This window comes from Gavia stellata, unplaced genomic scaffold, assembly GCF_030936135.1.
Source record: "Gavia stellata isolate bGavSte3 unplaced genomic scaffold, bGavSte3.hap2 HAP2_SCAFFOLD_72, whole genome shotgun sequence".
In the NCBI taxonomy this organism is placed as follows: domain Eukaryota; kingdom Metazoa; phylum Chordata; class Aves; order Gaviiformes; family Gaviidae; genus Gavia; species Gavia stellata.
In genome coordinates, this window is record NW_026776494.1 from 447,415 (window position 1) to 472,184 (window position 24,770).

Here is a 24,770-nt window from a genome sequence, read left to right on the forward strand (position 1 = left end):
TCTGACCTCAGAGCTGACTGTGCTGTGAGTAGCACGTTGGGCTGGAGACCTCCTGAGCTCCTGCCCAAGCTGAGCCATTCTATGATTCTACAGGCAGTACATAAAGAAATGATAGCTAGTTTGTATTAAAGCGTTATTGTTGTTGCTTTAGTAAATAACTTAAATGCTAGGTTTTGGGGGTGTTTTTCTGTGTCTTCAAGTTAATGATTTTAATAGCGCTTTTTGGATAGCATATCCTTATACCCAATGGTCTCTCTTTTATACAGTTCAGGGAGGACAGACTTCATCCCTATTTGGGTGTATTCAGAGCAATCTTTTCATCCTTTTAGTCGAAGTTCATAGAGCTAACATAGCTCTGAGTTTGTTATACACAAATGTAAAGTTAATTTGGCGATTTTTACCTTTGCTTTACCTCCTGCAGTGGAGGAGAAACGTTTTTTGGTAGTAAGACAGGGCAATCACTTTTTTTATTTACCTATCACTCACCTAACAACGACCTGCAATATTTTACAGGAAGGAAACTTCATTTACTGGGGAAGGCAAGGTCCCTTTAGGTCGGCAAGACTTTCTTAAGGACTACAGGGATGCTGCTGGTCAGCTGCTAGATGAATCCAGAGCCATATTCCAAGTGTGACAAAGAAATAACGTCTTCTGAGGAAATACAAATCTATTCGTGTTCAGACCCTGGCTTTTTATGTGATGCATCTTTCACTCTCTACCTGTTCTCCTTGCACTTTGTCTATACTAAACTATTTTGGTGGTTGTATTCTTTTATCACATTGAGATCTAATACACTTTCCAAAAATGTATTTAATTTCAGACATTAGAACTATTCCTGAATCTCTACTCTTTTTTTTTTTTTGGTCACTTTACAATACTATCTCTTTTTAAAGAAAAAGAAATCTTCTTTTCTCCTAATTAAGCCCATCAAAAAACTGCAGCTATACCAGATTAGAATGACTAAGGCAAAGTAAAGACATTAACAAAAAAAAGTGTCCAGAGAATAAAGTAAATAGTCCAAAGGACACAAACATCAGCTCATGGACAGTTTAAATAAGTACATTATAACTTGCATTGTCACCTCAAAAAAGGGAACTTGTAGTCTGTATCCTGGAAATTTCTACCCCACATTTGTAACATTCTTGGAGTTTATTACAGGTATCATCAAACTTTTAGTCTCATTCAAGACCCTATGCCCTTTTTAAAATGAAATTAGTCAGTACTATACTGACAGGACTCCTCTCTCTCCCAGCTTTCCATTTGCTAGGCTGCTTAAATTGTAAGCTATGTCTTCAGGCACCTCAGCTGGGCCACTTGAACAGTGGTAGAATCTCCCTGTTCTCACAACAATTTTGTGTGCAGGCTCACACAGAAATTGTATATTGATATGATTACCTCCCGCCGTCTTTTTGATTTGTGCTCTCCCAAGTACAATTCTCATCCTGCTGTATGGCATAGATGCTTTGTATCTAGATGTTACGCAGCGTCTGATCACGTGAAATCCAGGCTGTTACCTGATGAGCTGTGACGGTATCAGTACCAGTCCTTAGGAGGTACCGGTCTTTGCAGGGCTTCATTAGGAAAAATAAACTTCAGAGTAACATTCAGTAAAAAAGTCCCATTAACACGGAATTTGAGATCCTTCAGTTGGCCAGCTTTAATCCATGTACTATGCTTCATGGATACTACATTTTGTTAAATCTTTTGATCTTTTTGATTACACAGTGTGACATTAGATGCCTTATAGGTGCTGAAATATGACACATGCAGTTACTTTTATCCATCAGTTCTGCAAGATACGGGGCTCGACAAAGTAACTTTTCCACATAAATACTTCAATTAGAATTAATTACGTAGAGTATATGTAATATATATTAACTATTAACCATGTCACTGAGAAAGTCGTCGTTATTTGAAACCTGTATCATCTCTTACATTGCTTACTTTCAGTTAACTCTCAGGTTAAACCTGTAATCCACTGGATTGTGTGCTCTGATGAGCTTTTAGCAGTATTGACTTCATTTTTTTCCCACATACCTGGGCTTTCCCCACTCTTTCAGTGTAGCAGAAATTACCAGGGCTAACCACCTTGAAACTTTAAGGTACATCTTGTCTGAAACGTCTGATTTGAAAAACTACTTTAGCAAATGATATTTAATATCTATCTCTTTAGGTTTTGTTTGAGTGAACAATACCCTGTCACTGCATATCATCTCTACTTTTTCTCCCCCTAAAGGACAGTCATGTCTATAATATTGCCAGGATTTTTCTAATTACTGATGACATGTAATTTTCCCCCTGTTATCTGTAGCTTTTGCCATAAGTATTTCCTCTTAAACATCCAATTCATATTCCGTACTGCCCATTTCCTCTGTATTTCTATCAATCTCATCTGTGTCTTATCATATTAACAGACTAAAACAACAGCTAGATGCTGAAAGCAACACATTGCGGGGCAAGACAGGTGTTTTGAAGGGTCCTGGACCCAGGAGACTTATCCTGGCTTAGCAACAGAATTTTACATAAACCTAGACTAAAACGTAGAGAGCAGCAAAAGCAAGGCAAAAACCAACCAAACCAAACCACCAACACCCCAAAAAAGCAACCCCTCACATTTGTTTCTACTAGCTTGCCACTCTCCTCATTGAGCCCTGAGAATCCTCAGCACCCCTCAGCCCACAGACAGCAGATTGCCAAGATTTCCAGGATCTACTTCATGCCTCCCATGTCCTTAAAGGTTTCTCGTTAGCTTTGTTCATGTGATTTCAGGGCTTGCCATTCCTTACCACAGGTGGGCGAACAATCAGGGAATCATTCTGTAATTTGCTAGGTTCTTTCTTACTATCTACAATTAGAGAAAATAATTATCAAAGGCTATCAGAATCATTCCAAAAAATCTGAATCTTACTGCTGTTGGATCTAATAAAACCTACAGAAGAAACTATGGTAGGTGACACTAAAAAAGCACATGGCTTTGCCTATGGTTTTCCCATGCGTTTGACACAGAGAAGACATACAATCTCCTAAAACTGTTAACATGTTCTTTCCGGGAAGCCCAGTGTCATTTGAGGGAGAAACTCAAAACAGCAGTGCAAAGGTCCTCCTCTTTCTTTTTATTAATGCATTTTCTTGGAGGTCTCCTGGAAGGTCCTAGGCAGCTTGCTTTCAGCCTCAGTGGCAGGGTTTAACTGACTCCTCTTGAAGCAGTGGTTGATGATCTTGGCTGAAAATGGAGGGGAGGCGGGTGTGTGAGGGTGCAGGTGAGTGTCAAAATAGTGAAATCCTGCCTTTTAAAGGGTCCAATGATAAGTGCATTTTTATAAGTAGATGATTATAGTAAGGTAAGCAAATAAGATTGCCCACCTTAATCTTACGGGATTAAGATGCAAAAAGTTGCATGCCTGAGAATAGATAATCAGAATGTGACAGGAAAGTATTACTTAAATATATCTGATAGATTCGATGACTCTGTTGAATAGCTGCTGCCTTGTAAAGCTTTTCCATAAACGGACTTTAAATTGTTTCTGAGCACTACTTTCTAGTAGCAATAGGTTACTTGTAACATTAAATTAAATATACGTAAGTTTGACACTTACAAAGCACAGGCTTAAAAATGTAGAACTGTAGTTAACTATGCTTTCTCTTAGACAACTTCCGTAAGAATATGCCTGGGATAGCCTATTTCCTTTTGCTCCAGCTAGGGCATTGACTCATCACCAAATGGATGCAGAGGAAAAAAAGAAAGACTAGAAACACAGATGATGTAGATTATCCAGAACCCAGAGGAAGGAGAATGAAAAGAAATGAAGGAAGGAAAACTGAACGAAAAGAATCAATTAAATAAATTATTGAGGAAGCAGAGTAACGGAGGGGAAAAATATGAAAGAGATAATATAAAAAAGTAAAACATTCAAAAACAGTCAGTGAAAAGTTAGAACTATACATGTATATTTAAGACAGAGGAATAAAACATAATTGGCAAGAAATTTCGAGTGCCTTGCTCAAGCAATAGCTATTGAAAAAAGAACATTTTTTATGTCAACATTTTTAAGCTTATTTGTATTTGTGATGTATTACTTAATTCCCTGTCATATTTCTCCACTCCTTGTTTATTTTATGTTAGTTATATGTTCTTTCCTTTATTGGAAGTTTGCTACTTCTATGTCCTTTCTTTGAGAGTTAGAGGACACTTGTTTAACTGGACATGGGAGAAGATGGGAGAGACAGATAACTTTTGTGGTCTTGTTAAAATACTAAGTTCAAATAATGGCCCTGAACGGCAGGGTTCAAGGGGTTGTAGGGAATGGGGCTACATCTGGCTGGTGGCCAGTCACCAGTGGTGTTCCTCAGGGCTCAGTCCTAGAGCCAGTTCTGTTCCATATTCTTACCAATGGTCTGGAGGCAGGAGTTGAACGCACCATTAGCAAGTTTGCTGATGATACCAAACTGGGAGGTGCTGTTGACTCTCTCGAGTGACAAGAGGCCTTGCAGAGGGACCTGGATAGATTGGAGCGTTGGGCAATCTGCACCTTGTATGGAGGAACGCCGGGCACAAGTATAGATGGGGAGCAGAGTGTCTGGAGAGCAGCCCTGCAGAAAGGGATCTGGGGGTGCTGGTTGACACGAAGCTCAGTGTGAGTCAGCAGTGTGCCCTGGCCGCCAAGAGGGCAACCCGCATCTTGGGGTGCGTTAAACACAGCATAACCAGCCGGTCAAAAGAGGGGTTTATCCTGCTGTATTTAGCGTTGGTGCGGCCTCACTTTGAGTACTGTGTGCAGTTCTGGGCCCCACAGTTGAAAAAGGATGTTAAGGTCCCTGAATGCATCCAGAGGAGGGCAAGAAAGCTGGTGGAAGGGCTGGAAAGCATGTGCTATGAGGAGCGGCTGAGGACTCTGGGTTTGTCTAGTTTGGAGAAAAGGAGGCTGAGGGGCGACCTCATTGCTCTCTACAGCTTCCTGAGGAGGGGAAGTGGAGAGGGAGCGACAGGATGCGTGGGGAGGGTTCAAAGCTGCATCAGGGGAGGTTCAGACTTGATGTTAGGAAGCATTCCTTTACCAAGAGGGTGGTCAAACAATGGAACAGGCTTTCTAGGGAGGTGGTCGATGCCCCATGCCTGTCACTGTTTCAGAGGCATTTGGACAATGCCCTTAATGCTTTAACTTCTGGTCAGCCCTGGCGTGGTCAGGCAGTCTGACTAGGTGATAGTTGCAGGTCCCTTCCAGCTGGAACTATTCTGTTCTGTTCTGTTCTGTTCTATTCTATTCCATTTTAAATCAATGTTTGTGAAAGCTGCTGAATCGAAGGAAACCAGAAAGTGGCTTCTGACACTGCAGCTTCTGGAAGCTGTTGCACCTTTGGAAACCTTTGCTGTATTTCCTACAGGCAGTGCTTTCTCTTCTGGGACTTTGGCGAGCCCCCCTTCACGGGCTTGTGACCGCCGTGCTCTGGGTTGTGGCCACTCAGGTCTTGAAGACCTCCAGGCTCAGGGATCCTACCTCATCTCTGGGCATCCCACTCCAGTGCTTCATGATCCTCACAGGGATTTTGGTTTTGATCCCTTACCTCCAGCCTGAACCTCTCTAGTTTCAGGCAATGCCACCGTCCCTCACCCTCCCAGCAGGCAGTGCTGGGAAGAGCCTGTCCCCATCCCCTTGATACCTTCCCCATAGGCAGCAGCGTGTGCTGTGAGGTGCCCCAACACCTTCTCTGGTCCATGCTGAACCAGCCCCAGCCCCACAGACCCTCCTTGCCTCCCCTGAGCCCCTCTGCTATGTCGGCCTCCCTCCTGTCCAGGATCCCACATGGGACATAGCACCGGCATGAGGCCTGATGGGTGCTGAGCAGAGGGCATCACCCTTGTGCCTTCTGGCTAGGGGAGAAAGACAGGAGAAAAACTGTGAGAGCGAGCCAAGTGCTGCCTTTGATCCCTGTGGGAGGAAGCAGGGGAGCCCCGAGGGCTGGCCAGCATGCTGGGGTGTGGGAAGAGCCTGTGGGACTTTGTCCCGCAGCCTCCCAGGGAGGCACGGGGTGTTACCCAATGAACCCTCTTGTCGTATGTGCCTGGAGACATCTGCCATGGCCAGAGCGACCTGACAGGGCTCTGGGAAGACATGGCTGAGACCTCGGTAACTGGTGTGAAACACCGATGCCGAGCACAAGACAAGAGGTGGGGGGACGGAGTGGGCACTGGTGTTGCAGTAACCCCAGATGTGTGTACTGGGGCTGCAGCGCTGCCAGGGTGAGCGCCTTGGGCGAGGATGGCCCGTTGGGACAGTGTCATCAACAAGATATGGGTTCTGATGTCATTGAATCCGCGATTCAACCGATGGGTTCTGTTGTCACCAAGGGATGGACTGAGACGTCCCCGAGAGACAGACTGTGATGTCACCTAGTGACGGACTGTGATATTCCCAAGCGATGGATTGTGACCAGGCGTCCCCCACTGCTTATATCTGGGCGCCGAGTCGCACCCAGCCAGCTCGTGCCAGCACTCCAGCTGAGCGAGTTCGCGAGGTTTGGAGTGTTAAGCGAGGCCTTTGGTGCTGGTGTCGTGCTCAGGGAGTTGTTTGTTGCAGCTCTCCGTGTCCAACCCCAGAGCCGTCAAAGGATTTTCCCGGCCCTGCCAGCTTCAGGCAGCCGGGGCACCCAGGAGGCACCCTCACAGCAGCAGCGGTGAGCTGTGCGGGGACACCTCACCCTGGGGAGCTGGGAGGGTTTCCTTCTTGAGGGACCTGGGCATTTCTTCCACCCCTCGCCAGGCCACCCAATGACCGTGGCCTCTCTTCCTTTTCTAGTGTGACACCCGCTGCTGCAGCACCGGTGCGAGGGAGCCTCTTGACATCGCCAGCTCCCCCCAGCCCACCGCAGCACGTGGAGAGCATGGCCACGGAGCTGGAGAACTGCTGTCCAATATGCCTGGACAGCTGGGACAATGCTGCCTACGTGATGCCATGCCTCCACCAATTCTGTTACGGGTGCATCCTGCGGTGGGCTGAGAGCAAGCCCGAGTGCCCCCTCTGCAAGAGGAGGATCCTCTCCATCGTGCACTCGGTGCGGGCAGACGACAACTTTGAGGAACATGTTGTCCCACCTGTGGCTTCATCCGTCGTCAGCCACCAGGCAGGAGGAGTTCCTGGCCATCCAGCTGCCCACAGCCCTGCAGCGACACAACCACAGCCTGTGGGGATGGTGTCCAGGGCTTCTCTGGGTGGCCTCCAGCCCAACACCTGGGCATCCCTTTTCCGGGACCACCCAGCTCTCCTCCAGCCCCTTCTGACCTGGGTGCGTCAGGAGCTGGGACGGATCTTTGGGAACCGGCGTTCGCTGGCGGCCATTGTGGAGGACCTCGTCATGCCCCTCCTGGTCCTCTTTGGGCTAGATGAAGACCTACTGGTCCAGCTGCTGGGGGCCTCCCTCCAAAACCGTGCGGCAACATTTGTGCACCAACTTATTAATGTTGCTGTGCGATGGTGCAGTGGGGAAGCCCACCATCTGCTGGGTCTGGAGGATGGCCATGCTGCCGGGGAGCGGGAGGGCAGCCCCGTGGCTGCCCCCAGCCCCGCTGCCTCCCGAGGAGGGTCTCCCACACCTGTCCCGGCCCCCTCCAGCAGCTCCGAGGGAACCAACGTGGACGACCTCCCCAGCACCTCAGCAGCTGCCCTTCGTGGGGGTCCTGGCAGCCCTCCCTCTGCCCCCGTTCCTATTCCTGGGGAGCAAGAAGAGCCCCCGGAGGATCCCGAGGAGGCCATGGCACATCCATCTACTCCCAGCCGGGGCAGGGACCACTCCCCTGGGGGGCCACGGCGACCCCCGAAGAGGAGGGCTGGCAGCCCCGAGGCTTCCTCTCCAGCCAAGAAGAGGCCACCCCGCCGGCAGCACTAGAAGAATGCCCCAGGCACTGCCGAAACCGGGGTGGGCCAGCAGCTGGGGCATGTGCCGGCCCTCAAGGGCTGCCAGCCCTCTAAGTCTAATTATCAGGCAGTAAAAGAAAATAAAGGCTTGAAAATTGCCAAAAAAGTCTTGGTGTTTCTCACAGTGCAGGTGGCGTTGCTATCCCCACCCGTGCTGCTTTCTCCCCCTTTTCCTGGGGCTATGCCCACCATTTCCTGGGTGGTCAAACACTGGAACAGTCCTTCTTAGAGCAGTAGTCGATGCCCCCTGCCTGTCAGTGCCCCAAAAAAAGGCATTTGGACAGTGCCCTCAACATGCTTTAACTTTGGGTCAGCCCTCGACTGGTTGGGCAGTTGGACTAGATGATCATTGTAGGTCCCTTCCGACTGGAAATATTTCCTCTCCCCTCCCCTCCCCTTCTCCCCCCCCCCCCCCCCCCCCCCTCCTAATAAATAGTGTAATCCTCTTCAGGAAGAAAAAGGAGCTAAAGGACCTGTTTGACCTTTCACTTACCATTTGAATCTCCGTCTTCAGAACTTGCTGCTATTTGGCAATCTGGCATTTCACTGTCCCCTCTTAGGTCTGAATGTTCAGAAAGCATGACACTCTTCTTTTCAGAAGCAGATTTAGCCACAAGGAGAACCCTCTCTCTTTCATTTTCTGACCCACATTTATTTTCATTCCCATTTTTCTGTTGTTCTTGAAGTACGCTTCCATTTTCTTCCATAGAAGAATCCTGTGTGGACTCAACTTCCGTGCAATCCATGTTAGAAACATGTTCTGCTGGAGACTCTTCTGCACTCTCTACTTCATTTTGGTCTTCTGGAACTTTATTCTCTTTATTGAACTAAAATTTCCTCCTCTTTGCTGCGATACTTGAAGACGCTTTGTTCTTTCTGCGTTTCCTTTTTGACATCTCTACAAAGAGATATCAGAAAAAGTAAGCCAAAACATTACCAAAACAGTTCTTCCTTCAAAATCCAGCATCCTCATCTTACTTGACTTACAAGGAAAATTATCAAAGGAGCTCAGGTAACATTGTCTGTCTCCCTACATATGTCTAGAGAAAGAGTTGCAAGTTAATGAGGTCAATTTGCTATTAGAGTTTAAAAAGCCAGCTACAGAATTTCACTCACAAAACCATCAGCTTCAAGATTTTATGAGCAGAAAATTCTTACTTTAGATAGGAAGTATGACCAGAAAGCAAAGTTATTAGGTGAAGTTGCTTACTGTCTTACTACGTGAACTAATATAGATGAACAGAAAAGCATTTGGAGACGAGCCCTTCTTCAAATCGGTTATAAAGCTGTAAACTTCAGAAGCTAAACACATGTTGGGCAGAGTTAAAGAGACAATTTTAAGGGAATATTTGCTGGAGAAAAATTTGCCTGTGAAGACTTACACCTCACACGCTTTCTGTTAACCTTGTTTAAAACAAACTTAGCATTTTTGCCTTCCAGAAAAACCCACCGTTCTTTGTATCGACGGAGTACTGCACAAAGCGCATGGGTGAAGTCAATGGCAAAATTCCTAGTCCTGTTACGGAGACCAGGAAAGTTCACACCATGTCATGCGTTTTAGCCGAAAGAGACCCAAGTCCCTTTGTTCTTTCATGTCCTTTTCACAGGAAAAGTGAGGAAATAATTGTCGTTCCTTTACATATCTATTATTATTGCTCCCCTATTTTTCTGCCCTTTCCCCCTTCAGTTGGAAATCACACTAAGAGGTGGCATAGATTTTAGCATTTGAGGGCAGGGAAGGGAAAAATCCTGTTTCTCATAACTAAAAGCTAGTTGAGTATTCAGAAACTGCCATGTACAACATTTTTGACTTCAAGAGAGAGCAATTTAGGAGCCGTTAAACATCAGTTGGGTCATCAAGTCCAGTGTCTTACAATGTAAACCATCCACTGTACTTGAACTTCATAACTCTATCGAATGAATGACCTCTGGATTTATCTCACGTTTTGAAGCAAATTAAAAACACTGAACGCCTCTGGCACGAAGAACCAGGCATCACAGAAACCTGTTGTGTCACAAAACCAGAGAAGGTATCAGTGACTTTAGCACCTTCTCCAAGAAAGTCTGAATAAAATGCAACTTGCCTTCAGAGCACGGTGTACTGGAATCTACAGGCGCTGCTGGCATCTTCATCTTTTCGTTACACTTTGGGTCTGTTTTCTCACAGCCAGGAACATAGTTCTGCTTTGGCATTACACGGTAGTAAGGCGGAGCATACTTTGAAGAGCTACAACCTTGCAACAAAGAACAGATAGCAAAGAATTGTGTCTTGCATTGTTGGTTACAAATACCGAGACAAGTCTTAAAATCATTAGCGTCAAAAACCATACCTCTTTTCTTGCGAGATTCTTGAATTTCTTCACAGCGCTGTTCAAAATCTTCATCCATTTCCTCTCTCACGATGGCATATGCAGTATCTCTCAAAGCACAAGCTCTGTGCCTAATGAGACGATCTGAAATTTTACAGTCAGAACTGAGTCTTTTCTACCAGCCGATGAAATCCTTTCTTTTGATTACTTATCGAAAGATTTTGCTCTTTTCATAGATAGGTTCTGAAGGGTTATCTCAGTGAATATTTTCAGCATAACAACATAAAAGTTAATCGTTAAAGCAAAAGCACTAGTTACTGATCAACACTTCTATCACAATTTCTTGTCCAAGTAGTTTAATGCTCCAACATTTACAACCTGGCAAGAAATGCTCTCTGTGGATGTTTAAAATGATCTAATCCCAAGTCTACTGTCCACAGACGACGTTTATCAATTTATACATTTTTAATTTTTCCAAATTAGGGATCAAAACACATTCTTACCTCCAGGGTCTTTATCTGGGTTGTACTGTAAAGCATTGCTGCAGATTAGATCGATGTCTTTTAGAAAATCTCCTGCAGTTAGGTACTGGTGCAAGTCAATCTTCGAGAGAACTGCCGAAAGGTCCATGGGCTGTTTAATGACTGCGTCATAATCAGGTACCTACAAATGAAATATGCGTGTTCAGAGATTTAACACAGTATCTACCAACATTAATTATTTTAATAACGTAAAATAAAGGACTTCTTCAAAACCCCAAATATTTATGACACATCCAAAGATATGGAAATTAACCAGTTAGTTGCTTGAAAATAGAAGGGCTATTTCAACTGGCTTTGAAGAGACAGACCAGAAGAGGGAAAAACAAGAAGCAGGGAGGCCAGAAGCACGTGTGGGGCAGAGAAGGGAGCAGACACCCAGAGTGTGATTCATTTCACTTTGCTTCAGAAAATCACAGCAAAGAAAGCTTTCTCAGTAGAGTCACCCGAGATTCTCTTTGTTGTTGGCGGGAAGAAAAAGGTGCAGGAATGCACCTTTGAAGTATCTGTCCTAGGCATCTACTTTTGCATGAGATAACTGGACCGAGAGGTGCCGATTTCTTTACTCAGACCATAAAAGGAGCCTAATGACTAGTAGAGATGAGGACATCTAGGTTTGTTTAGGTTATTTACATCTCAGAAACTAGAAGTAAAGGGAAAGACAAGTCAGTGGATGTTTAGGGGAATAGGACTTTGCTGAAATGCAAAGCTCTATTAAAACGACAGCTGACTTCCAAGTTTATGCCCCTGGCTTAGACTTATTCAATACATTACATGAGAAAAAAAAGACAGAAGCGTATGGGAGGAAGAAGAAACCACACAGCCCTTATGGTTGATCTTATACGGAGGAGCCCCAGACGAAACAGAGAATAGAATCTTAGAATTTATTTTAAAAACTGCTGTTCTTACTCCTGTTCTCACAGAAACTACTGACAGTCAATTAAAGAGCTTTAGGCTTTATTAAAACAGTCCTGTAGATACTGTTTATAATTATAAAGAAAGAGATCTCTCTGCTTTTCAGTGCTGTAACATGCCTACATGTCAAAGCCTTTTCATGAGTGAACTGTGTTGGCAGTTGGTCTAACTGGCAGTCGGTCTAGATGATCATTATAGGTCCCTTCCAACTGAAATATTCTAAAGTTCTGAAGGCATTGCAGAAGGAACCCGGGGCTTTCAGTGAAACTCAAATAACAGACATTTGAGGGCCTCAAGGAGTCAGCAAAAGTAAAAGCAAACTTCCTGCTTCTTGAAAAATCAGAATAGTACGGTCCTAAAAACAAAGACAAACCTTCCTATAAAGAGCACACAAACTCTGAGAAATATAAACACGCAGAAATTATGAATACACCCAGATAAAATGGTATTACAGATCAACACTAATTTACCTCCTCTGGGTCGACAGGCTTTGTAAATGCTCTGAAACGTCTGTCACCAGCAAGTCTACGAGTCACATCCCTTAAGAAAATCCTAAGTTCACGCAATATATCCTCCTCCTGCTCCTCCAGCTGTCTTATTTCTTCCTCTGTCAGCTGTGGAGGCTTAGGCGGTGGTGCTACAGGCAGTACTTCCAATGTCTGCCAAGCTTAAAAGAATCAGAAACTTTTAGTCAATTTACGGTACTCAAATACAAGCCTATGAAAAATTATTGATAGAAAATTACCACCAAAGCAAATGCTGTAGAGCTGTTAACTTACAGTTAGCAAAGTTTTCTATGTAGAATATCCTCACCTGTCTTAGTTTTTGATGCAGGAGGTTTAGCAGTTTGATTTACAATTAAGTCCTCAAAAAATGTTCTTCTTTCTTCCTCATTAGGCAACTGGATTTTGAACACTTCATCATCATTAATAAACAATTCTTTTATCTAAAGCACGAGGAGAAAAGATATTTCAGATGTAAGGTCACACAAATTCATGTTCTGTTCCAAAAAGATGAGTGCCTTTCCAAATTAAACTGAATAATCACCTTGATAAGACAAACTGTGAAAAGGTATCTTCTTGGCTTTAAAAGGCTGGATTTTCATAGGTTAGCATGGCAAATTAAAGTATCTTCTCTAAGGAACACCTCTAGAGTTAAAGCTCAATGAAGGGACCCTATGGTACACTGATAAAGTGCTGACATTCAGCACCTCCTAGACTGCTTATTTTGTATTTACCTGCCTTGCTGTCCTTTAGTTTGAATCTTTATGGCAGCTATAGAAGGAACAGGCAGGATTCAGGAGACAAGTGTGGGCTTTTTTGGTAAGGTGCTGTGGGTTTTTTTTAAATTAATTTAAATGAGGTGTCTAAAGCTGCACACTTCCAAGTTTTACTCCATTTTTCAATCTCTACTACCAGAAAGTATGGAAGGAATTTCAATACTTATTTTAGAAAGAATTTATTAACCGTAGAAGAATTTCTGTAGAAAGTTAAGCCCTTTCAAAGCATTTGATGATAAACACATCTAGGCAACCCCCTCTCTCCCCCCCAGTAAATGAGACAAAATAATCAGAGCAGCATATTCACATTTTGAACACCTTCCTTTAATGCACACTCTCAGATACCTAGAAAGCTAAGCACATACTCTTACTGAATTTTGTTAAGAAATACAACTAAAAATAGATTTCCAAGTTACTTAAACAGAAGTTGGAACTTAGCTTTCTGATTTGTAAAGCTTTCACCGATATGAAGAAAGAAATTGAAATTTTTAATAAAGAATTTAAATTTGAAATTACATTCCATCATTAAGAGTGTGACCATCGTACTTTCTCTGTAAAACTATCTTTCACTTTTCAGCAAAAGTATCTTTTTCCCATGTACATTTCAAGCACCGTATATTCTTGACTAAGTACGTACCTAACAATCTTGAAGTCACTGGAATTATTGTCTGAAGTAAATGTTTATGTCTGTCTAATGAGCATGAGTGTGTGAGAAGGGGGAAAAAGTTGGGTCAAAGTCAATCTCTTTACTCAGAAAACACTTTAGGCAAATGCTTTCAAGCATTGTTTTGTCTAAGCAAATTTTAAGAGACCTGGTTAGGGTGCCTGAGTAATAACAGTATGAATTTGCTTAAGAGTGCACAGTACTCCAACGTTTAAAGGATTTATAAATTAACAAAACACTGACTAAAAAAAGTAAGAAGAGTATCAACAGAAATACCTCTTCTGGGAGATCTGCATGACACACATCAGATGTTGCAAGCAGCAAAACTGGAGCAAATGCTGGAATGTTCTGCAGTAGTGTTGTAAAAGTAGCTCTCAATGTAGCTCCAGCAGCCTCCCACCACAAATGGATATGTGGAATATAAATGATACTTGGTGCTGTTCTTTGTGCTTCTCGCATCAACTGGTAAAATGAAAGCTTGGATAAGAAAACTAAACCATGTAGAACAGGCTAATAAATAACTACGTGTCAGTCAAACTATCTTATGAAATAGGAGCACATGCAGCCAAAACATCAAAACAATCCAACAAAAAACAACTCCTTAACAATAAGGTAAAATTTTCACTTTACTCAAATATGGACATTGCTACACAGACAGAAACTGACCTGAATCTCTGCCTGATTTCAAAACTACTTAGGTGTAAGGTAATGCCTAAAGAGCCTTACAACTCAGCTGCTGTGGTGGTGTGCCTGAAAAAACAAGACTAACCCTTGAGCAAGATGTATTAGCCTGGGTAAATCACTACACGACTCTGACTGCACCATTTTCAATTCAGAGTGCGCACATATCCAAGTCACTCTGAAGCACAGTTTGAACAAGCAAAGACCTATGTGAAAAGATGAGGGCTGACACTGTGAAAGAAGCCTGGTTACAATTCATAACTTCACGTACATTTTATAAGAGGTGACCAGTCTGAATAGCTGCCTGAATAGCTAAATCACTCACAGCCTCTCATTATCAATCAGACCAGATTACATGCTTTGGAAGACCACAAGCCATTGCCTACAGATGGTACCTCGATCACAGAAGAGGACATGCATCTACCACATGAGGGAAGCGGCAACAGTCCTTTCACATGACAAATTTCTCCGTGCACCCTTTCAGATTATCAATATTCAGGGAGTTCCTGTCACAAGATGGGAAGTGCACGTGGTATATCCGGGCAGTGACTAGACATGCTAGTTATATGACCGCAGGTGCAACCATCACATAACACAAAAGGAATTGTTCCTCTTATGTGACAAATGAGTCTCCAGTCATGTAACATGTCCATCCTTACTTGTAGAGCTCTCAAATGCTGCTACTAAAGGTGAAAATATTTTAATACAGTGATGTCAAACAACGAAACAGATTTCCTGCCTAAAAGTAAAAAGGAAAACAGCACTAAATCTGCTTATATTTAATTTCTAGTATAAGAAAAACAAACGTAAGCGTTCCATGAATTTTAACGCTTTTACTGCATATACTGCAGCAGTACAAGCTGTATAGGTATATATAAAAAAAGAAACACTTCTTTTCCCCAAAAGCTTGATTGCCTTACAAATATAATGAAAATGAAGGTTACAAAAAGTGCATGACAGGCAGTCAGGCTGATGCAGAGCCATCTACTGGGAACACAGATTCTTAAGCAGCAATGAAAACAACTTTCTGGATCCCACCGAGATGGGGAGGACTTCTTGCTATAAAGAGGGGTTTATTAGCAGCACCTCCCAGCTTCCCGAGCTGCTAGCAACATCCTCACTTTCCATTCCTTTGGAATGAAAGATAGGGCCACATGTAACATCCTCATTTGGTATCATTTGATCTAGCAGAAAAGTGGCTTTTCAGACAGAAGTAAACCTAACAGCACATTCAAACCAGGCCACCTCCATTAACAATGAATTTTGCTTACTTTACTAGTTTATATACAGTTCATGAATCCTATGAGATTAAAGAGAAAAAACGGTACCTGTGCACATGTTTCTTCCGATGATGTGATGCTAACAAACAGAACAGATAGGTCTAGTGTATAGACTGGAAACTTTTCCAGGGCATGTATTACTGCAGGTGCCAAATGAGAAGCTTGCCCGTATCCTGGCTCTCCAACTAGTAAGAACCGTGGCCTGCAAGATGTTGGCTGGTAATAAGCATTTCTAGAACAGGAAGAAGAAAATAAGTTTAAAAATGAGGTGATGAATAGGCACACAGATGATAAGGTTTTTTCCTATACACCTTTCTTTCTTTTTTTTTTCCCTCTCCGGTAAATACTCTCCATGTTCCAGCAAATAATAAGCTGGTCTGTGATCAGGAACACTGTCAAAGCCCATTTTCTTTTTAAAAAACTTGTACCATACCTCCCTTAAGAAATCCTGCCAATCCCCAGCATGTCTGCTGTTCCTTTGGCTGGGTTAAGTAACGGCTCTTAAATCATACAGGGGGACTGTCCAGCCAAATACACGTGTGACAACTTATCAGTAACCCGATATGGGGGAGAATAACAACTCTATCTCTCAGCACACGCCAATCTGGATCTCCTCACTGCCCGTAGACACTGATTTTCAGTAGGTCTTGAGTTTAAGTAGCTGTGAGATCTCTACATCTGTCTAGTTTAGCTGAAATTTGGCCATAGTTACTGGAGATAGTGGGAAGGAAGGAGTAGAACAACATTTCTAGAAAAAAATTAACGTGGGCACTGAAACACATTAGCTGTATCTGAAGAAGTACACAAATGGACTGGTTAAATTACAGCAGTACACTCAATATGTATTAAGATGTATATTTATTTTATTCAGTCATTCTAATGTTTCATCTTTGAATTGTCTATTAATTTCCTAGTAATCCTGCTTTACTAGCATGAAACACATTTGTGAAGAGCATTCGTTTTTTTCCACCACAATACTATTGTACCTTTGCTGGCTGAAGTCAAAGATCTAGAGACCTAACCAAGCTCAGCAGGTCAGAAGATTTTCTGGACAGCGCAGCAATAGAAAGTGAGAAAAATAACTGACCCACCAGTGACGACAATAATCTGTTTTTTCAACTGTCAGCTTATATGACTTCCACATTAAAATGTTAAAAAGTTAACATAAACTTAGTCAGTTAAAGGTACAAAATGCAGACATTGTTTAAGTTTTTCTCACAGTGTTTTAACAAACCATTTCTCAGTTCTGTTTCTGCTACATAATTCGCTACTGGTTTAACAATCTTGGAAATTAGAAGGGCAAAAGATGTCTACACGGATCTGTAGGGTTTTTTTAGCTAAAAGGACAGGCAGCACGTTTCTTTGGTCTTGAGTCTTTCAAGGAATGCCATGGATTAAATCAACACATTCTAATAGTCTGTGGACCACTTTGACTTAGGAAAAGAGGGCTGGGCCATTCAGTTTGATGGGTTATGGCAGTGTACTCCATTAGAACCTCAGTACCCAGCTGGATCTTCACGCTTACTTCTTGCAAATATTGATCACCCCCCCACACCCCTCCCCTCTACTTCTTCAGCTACCACCCCTCACACCAAAACTGTTTACAGACACGGCCATCTTAATAATGCAAACATAAAGGGACAAATATGTACCTGCTAAAATTGAGGAATTTTTCCTTTTGTCTACCAGGCATTTCAGGAGTTGGCTTATCTTCAAAGATTGATGGTGATTCCTCATCACTGTCAATCGCATAATTTCTTAAAATATGATTTAAACTGTCTGAAAGACAAGAGAGGTTTGTTAACTTTCCTGAATAGTCCATATCTTGCTCTCACATTAATACAGCTTCTAAATCAGTGCTGGAGACCCCTTATATTGTATTTCTTCATTTGAGGGCACATGCAGAATGTTATTTTATGAAGAGTTTATCCTACCACAGATCTAAGGAGATTGCACAAGTCTCTACAAAGCTGTCCTACATCGCATGATTTGCATAAGGTATTCTCTCTCTGTTGGTGAAAACAACAGGAGGTTTCTTCCTTAGAATAAAGATGATTAGGAACTTCTGTAGTTCCTAGACACCTGCAAAACCCAACAAGGCCACTTCCTTCTGGAGCAGGTTCCCCCACTGGATGTGGGGAAATTAAGTGAACGTGGTGGCCACAGCCTTCCCTTTGTCTAGGACTAGTGAGTCAGAATATACAGACCAACACATCTTCTAAATAAGGCTCCTCAAAGATCCCCGAAGGAAGAGATCATGAAAGGCCAACAACGGAGACGGGATGCAATTACCAATCCCTTAGCCTCTCTGCTTTTATATTGTTGGTGGGTTTCTGCCTCTTTCACCAATGCAAACAATCTACCAGCTCTACTGGGAGTAATACTGATAGGATATTCTCCAGGGATTAGGATAATAACTAACTATTCATGGATCTCCGTTAATCAGGAGTGCAGCGAGTTTATCAATTTATTTGCTGTCACCAACCGACAGACAACTTGGTCAGGGTTGATGCAGTCAGGAGTGTGAGCTCACATACGCTATGCAAGCCAAGCCCCAGAGTATACGTTACTGAAACATTCTGATCTCATGTGCAGGCGTACAGTGTGATCCACAAACATTCAAATTAAGAGGCTATGGTTAAAAATCACAATAGCTGTAACACTATTTAGCTTAAACCACTTATACTTGTATTGTGGTTCTGACATTCTTCACAGGAATTAGAAGCATTCATGTAAAAATGCCCTCTCCCCCCATTTAAACATTTATTTTGAAAGAGGTGCCTCACACATTAAACCTTAAATCCATCTCTATGAATGATAAACACGATATTAGCTACTGTGAGAAACAGGGTGCTCTAGGAGAGAATGCGTAGTTCTCTCCTATGTATTGCGAGTCATTCACAGCTCCCATCCAGCACTTCAGTTTAGAATCCAGAATAAAAACTATGCACGATATTCCTGAAATAAAGGCGTGCATGTGCATATTATAAAATCCTACTGTCATTATGGCTGAGAGGTTTCTGTATGTTGATTGCACAAATCGGAAGTTTTTGCTTTGGCAGAAGTTTAAAGAAGCGGCTACTGTTGTTATACCTTGCTGTTGGTCCTTCTTTAGAGCAAGCTCTGCGTGGGGAAATACTCTCTGCAAGGCTTGTAAAATTCTTGCTAGTGTGTTTTCAAGCAGTGGTTTTGAAATAGGTGATAGTGCTCGCCCAGGTGAAGCCACAGCCCTCCGTGAAGCTGGAACAGTCTTCTGCATAGCCATGACAAAATCCTTCGCTGTTATTTTAATAGAAGCAATATCTAACTGCAGTTTCTCACTGCTTTTGTATATTTGAGGGTAGCGGCGGCGCAGAGCACAGAGGGCAGCTTCAGCACATAAGCATTTAATATCAGCACCACAGTATCCTAATAAACAAAACAAGAATGAAATGTTGTGTCAGTCTCAGGCAACACAGAAGTCAAGGCCAAGGTTTCCAAAGTGCAACACTGAAAGACTTTGTATGCAGCTAAAAATTAACAGGCTAAGAGATAATCCAAAGCGTTACCGAACTGCAGAGAAGTTTTGTTATGTGGCTCACAGCCTGATACCCTGCGCTTATGAAGTGGCCTCCTAATCAGAACTTTAGTCCTGAGGAAGATGCCCCAAAGCTATTTAATGTTCTGAGAGACAAGAAGAAAATTAAAAGAAAAGAAGCATCTAACTTTGTTTGCTCCCAAGGCGTGTCAGCTGCCTCACTCTGCAGCAAGGCACAAGAGCTCGGGTGCTGCCGGGTACAAGCTCAGATTCCTTAGGACTCAGTCACGTGCAGGGACTGACTTTGTTTTCAAGCTTACCAACACATTTTTCAGCTAGCTCTTCAAGAAACATGTCCAGTGGCTTAGGGGTCCAGTCTCGTGTGTGAATCTTGAAAATATCTTTTCTAGCCTGGAAACAAAATGGTTGCATTTTGGTTTGTCCTAAGTTTTCTCTTAAAAATAAAAAACAAAACACAAAACCACCTCACATTAATAAAAATACTTTTTCTCTCCTATTCAGCAAAATCTCATGATGACAGGCTCATTAGTTCATCAAATTTGGTTTTCTGCCAGTTCATTCAAGGAAGACAGTCCTAGCACTACCTTTCAAATTGCTACAGTTACTACGAAGAACAATAATTATGACTCAAACTCGTGGCATTGATCCAGAAAATGTCAAATGTTGCCTGTCTTCGTGTCTGATCTTAGCAAGACTTTCATTTAAGTATTTCCTGGTACACAGATTAATTATGGCAGATTTCTAGAATTCTTCCACAGTAGGGAACTGTGTATTACATCCATTTCATGGCACCTCCTCTCCTGTTCCTGAAAGCAGATAGAAACTGGAGGCAAATGTGTGTGTTAACTACGCTGTTCAGTGCACTTTTATTAGCCTTCACTCCAATAAGCATTTTATCCTTTTTCCAAAAAGTGCTACTAAAAGAAAAAGCAATATCAGCGGTAGCCAGAGAAAAACCACAAAAACAGGGTTCCAGTTTTGCACACTATCGTCCCCCCAATATGTTTTTGTTGCTATATACCTATTTTTTCATTGCTTAGCTATTGCCATTGAACTAGAAGCTTCCCAAGCCCTGCACCTGTGCAGTGTACTTCACATCTTTGTCCAAGTCGCTGTTAACGAGTACCAGTAAGAATGTCAGATCCCCAAATACTTATAGGTAACGCCCAGGATACCCAGCCTGGGAACAGTCCAACACAGGTACGTCCACTATCCATTCATAAACCAAGAACTGAGAGCAAGAGTGCTTCAGGGTGAAAGTGCCTAACTGGATTAAATAAGTAAGCAAACATGAACCACTTTGGGAATGAAAAATCTTAAGTTGCTCCAGCACCAGCCTTGGTAAAAGTTGTTGTTAGCAAAAAGGAATTCTTGCGTGCACACCATTTCTGTCATTTTCCAGATGAGATGGCAGTAATTTATAGCTAATTCAGACATTGATCCTTACTTAAACATTTCAGTGACTAGCAGCATCCCCTTTTCTTGGCTGGTCACAGTGAAACCAAAATTAATTCTAGAACTACCTACTTGTTGAAATCATCTTAGTCATATATATTCAGTACCAGGTCTGCCCTCCACAGCACAACGCAGCTCTCTCCAGACATCCCTCTTTTGTCCAAGTTGTACAACACTGATTTCGACTTTAACTGCTCCGTGATACTGCACTGTTATGTGATTTTGTTACAAAGAGGGACTTTGCCACATTAGCATTAGGGTTGAGTTTAAGTTCTGACCTCTTTATTTGGCAGGCTGAAGAGGAACTCTCGATCAAACCGTCCGGGTCTTCGTAAAGCAGGATCTATAGAATCCAGCCTGTTGGTGGCTCCAATTACCACAATCTCTCCTCTGCTGTCTAACCCATCCATAAGTGCCAGAAGTGTTGATACAATAGAGCTAACAGAAAAATGTAATTTTCATTCACTGGTTTAGTAAATTTTGTTACATTTTACATGACCTTCTCCAATGACCACTCAAAAAGGACAAGCTTTTATTGATGAGATGCTCCTTACTGAAAGACTCGTTTTAAGACATAAAAAACCAGACAAGGTAACACAGGTCTTGTGCTGCTATCAAGCTTAGTGAATTGTTTTCAATTATTGTTTAAAAACCATCTGAAGTTTAGTAGCATTGAATTACTAGTTTTCAGGACAAATGAATGTGTCACATGAAGTTAAATAGGTTGTGGTCTTCTTTTCACAAAGATCTAGCAGCTTCTATGTAGGTACAAAAAATGTACTACCTATGGATTTCGTCTTGTTCACAGGACCGCACAGGAGCAAGACCATCTATCTCATCAAAGAAAATAATTGAAGGTCGCATCTGGTAGGCCTAGAATGAAAACACAGGAATACTGACATAAGTAAAGCAGCACAATTTAAAAGAGAAAAACGTCATGGTTGGAAAGTCACTGGAGCTAGATTTTTCCAACTAGCATCAGCGATCTCTACTAATTGAGCTAATGGAGTAAGTGGCACGAGTAACAGAAGACAGCAGCTATGTCAACCCACTGAGACTGGGTGACAGGAAACAAATCATACCAGTAGTTTTTACAGCTATTTGGCAACCACCGAGAACAGAGCCAGGACTTAATTCAATTAGAGGTTCTGGAAGCAAGCTTCTGTTATGAATTTAAATGACCATGCTTGCAGCCTGCATCTGTTTCCCTCTGATCTAAAGCCACCGTCTCTTGCCTCTTGAAACCTTTTTTGTGGCTGTTTGATGTTTTTTTGGGGGGGGGGGGGGGAGGGGTGTTGCTTTGTGAGGTTCTCTCATTTGTTTTATTAATCTTTCCCAATACATCTCAAGATTTCAAGCCCTTAAAAAACCCACTGAAAAAAGAAACTCTGACAATCCCGTTTCAGTGGAAGGAACTGACAAAACCCAAAAAAGAGTGAGTTCTTAAAAATATTGACCACAGAAAACTACAGTTACAACTCGGACAGAACACGTGGCACGTTTCCACCTTACCTGATCAAACAATAAACGAAGCTGTCGTTCAGATTCCCCCGCCCATTTACTCAGGCAGTCGGCACCTTTTCTCATAAAAAAGGCTATTCTCCTGTCACCTTGGCTACATTCATTAGCAAGTGCACGAGCAACCAGTGTCTTCCCAGTCCCTGGAGGGCCATAGAAGAGACAGCCTCTGCAATTAAAAATACCAAAGATTCACATAAGAAAAAAACATCATGGCAAAGTACCTATTACAACCCTCATCCCTACAACACACAACTCTTCTCTCTAGCTTACACTTGACGTGTAAGAGAGCGGTAACAGCTGAAGCGTGAGAAAAGTCAAACCAGATGGAAGTTTTGTGTTCCTACACAACTCAACAAGGCAGTAAACAACATGAATAAAGAGGATCATGCAGATGTACAGAACCTTGAGAAATGATCGTAGTGTCCCAGAACAACACTTCCAAAACTGCTGACAAACTAACAGGGGTGGTTACAGCACAGTGGAGCCAAACAAGAACAAACTTCAGCACAGAATCTAAGACTGGGCTAACTTACGAATCACCAGTTCATTCTTCAGTGATACACGGCACATTCATTCTTGTTTTCACAAAAGGCAAGATTTGATAGTAAAGCATTTAATTCTCCCGTAAAAAGCTTTAAGTTAGTGGACTTGGTCTCCCATTGCTGATGATAAACGAGGAGGAAGTCTAAAGCTGGGATATATAAATATAGCCATCAGATAAATATAGCCATCAGATAAATATAGCCATCAGCTAGAAAAGCCAATACACTGCTGTTTCAAAAAGAATTTAAATGAATAAAGAAGCAAAACACAGATTTTGTTGTTGTTCCTTGTAATACTTTTAAAGTTACTGAAAGCAAAGGATTAAAAGTCGTATTTCAATATACCATGATTGAGTTTTGCTGACCAAGAATATGTAAAGCTAACAATTAAATCTCTAATAATTTCATTTCATAACTAAGTACAACAAACGCTGCAAGGTTCTAGTTGCAAGTCCTATCAATTGTAAACTTGATACTTGAGCACTTGAAAAAAAAGAGAGTCGGTGGGAGAGACAACTGGACTTCCAAGAAACAAATTACAGTTGACTACCAGTAGGTAATTCCTTCTTCCTGCTTATAAACTAATGAAGTTGACTTGTACGTAGAACTCAAAACAAAAACACTCCAACCCTGCCTTTTAAAGGCAAGACACTTTCAAAGTATATTCTCCCCACACAGTACATCTTTGAACCTACATATATTCTGGATTCTATCCATTTTTAAGAAATTACTTTTTACTACTGCTAAAAAACCCCATCAACACTCCTGAAAATTTTGAAGCATGGAAACATATTGATACCTCAGTTGAATATTCTCATGAAAATGGGGGACCAGCAGGTTGAGGGAGGTGATTCTTCCCCTCTACTTCACTCTCATGAGACCCCACCTGGAGTACTGCGTTCAGCTCTGGGGCCCCCCACGTAAGGACAGGGACCTGTTGGCGCAAGTCCAGAGGAGGGCCACAAAGATGATCAGAGGGCTGGAGCACCTCTCCTATGAAGACAGGCTGAGAGAGTTGGCATTGTTCAGCCTGGAGAAGTGAAGGCTCCGGGGAGACCTTAGAGCAGCCTTCCAGTACTCGAAAGGGGCCTACAGGAAAGCTGGAGAGGGACTTTTTGCAAGGGCATGTAGTGACAGGACAAGGGGTAATGGCTTTAAAACTGAAAGAGGGTGGATTCAGATCAGCTATAAGGAAGAAATTCTTCACCATGTGGCTGGTGAGGCACTGGAACAGGTTGCCCAGAGAAGCTGTGGACGCCCCAACCCTGGAAGTGTTCAAGGCCAGGTTGTATGGGGCTTTGAGCAACCTGCTCTAGTGGAAGGTGTCCCTGCCCATGGAAGAGGGTTGGAACTGGATGATCTTTAAGGTCCCTTCCAACCCAAACCATTCTATGATTCTATGAAACAATGTCTGTTACCTTGGAGGTTGAATTTTGAATCTCTCAAAGACTTCTGGGTAAAGCAAAGGAAAAACGACCATCTCTTTTAAAGCTGAAATGTGATCAGAAAGACCACCCACACCATCAAAGCGTACCTAAAGAGAAATTCAAAAGAACACATTTTATATGTTAAAGAAAGCTGCAACCTTGATAAGGTTCCATCAGAAATTGTATGTCAGCACAAAGGAAATGCTCTGGGCAATTTTCAAACTGCTTGAGAGAAAACTGTAAACCAAGGTAGCTGTAGACAGCACGTTATTGAAAGCTTTCATAAACACTGGAAACATCTCACTGACACAATGAACTAAAAATACTTACTGAACAATCTGTTTGCATTGGATCAACGTCAGCCAGACGTGCTCCAATTTTCATTCGATCCTTGTGAATTCCCTTCAAATCGTCTTTCCAAAAGTTTAGTGGAAGACACCTGATTTGAATTAAGGAGAAAGAGAAAAGCGCTTTCTAACTTACAATGCAGCTAGAAGGTTTTTGCTTTTATAACAAGGCAAGTGAATGCAGAAAACCTTACAAATGAGCTTAAACTTCCTAAATAGTTAAATACGTGTTCAAATTGTTTTCTATTTAATGTCTGTGAGTAAATAAAGGAAAAAGGTCACTGCAGGCATTAAACTGGGTTTACTTTAACAACTCTTAGCACTTACGAATAGCCACACCAGTCAACACAGCACATACATGAA

General features: G+C 42.4%; 1 protein-coding gene across 1 annotated transcript; it reads right to left on the minus strand.

Annotated features, from left to right (window-relative positions):
- Positions 1-3,116: 3,116 nt before the first annotated feature.
- On the minus strand, positions 3,117-24,499 carry LOC132321044 (ATPase family AAA domain-containing protein 2-like; the record flags this gene model as incomplete). Its single annotated transcript, XM_059834651.1, has 15 exons — positions 3,117-3,223; positions 9,361-9,426; positions 10,241-10,363; positions 10,723-10,882; positions 12,144-12,340; positions 12,487-12,619; positions 13,893-14,078; positions 15,626-15,809; positions 18,676-18,985; positions 19,415-19,505; positions 20,849-21,008; positions 21,355-21,443; positions 22,083-22,257; positions 24,052-24,167; positions 24,391-24,499. Coding segments are annotated over 15 exons (2,206 nt in total), but the record flags the coding sequence as incomplete, so codon positions are not given.
- Positions 24,500-24,770: the final 271 nt, after the last annotated feature.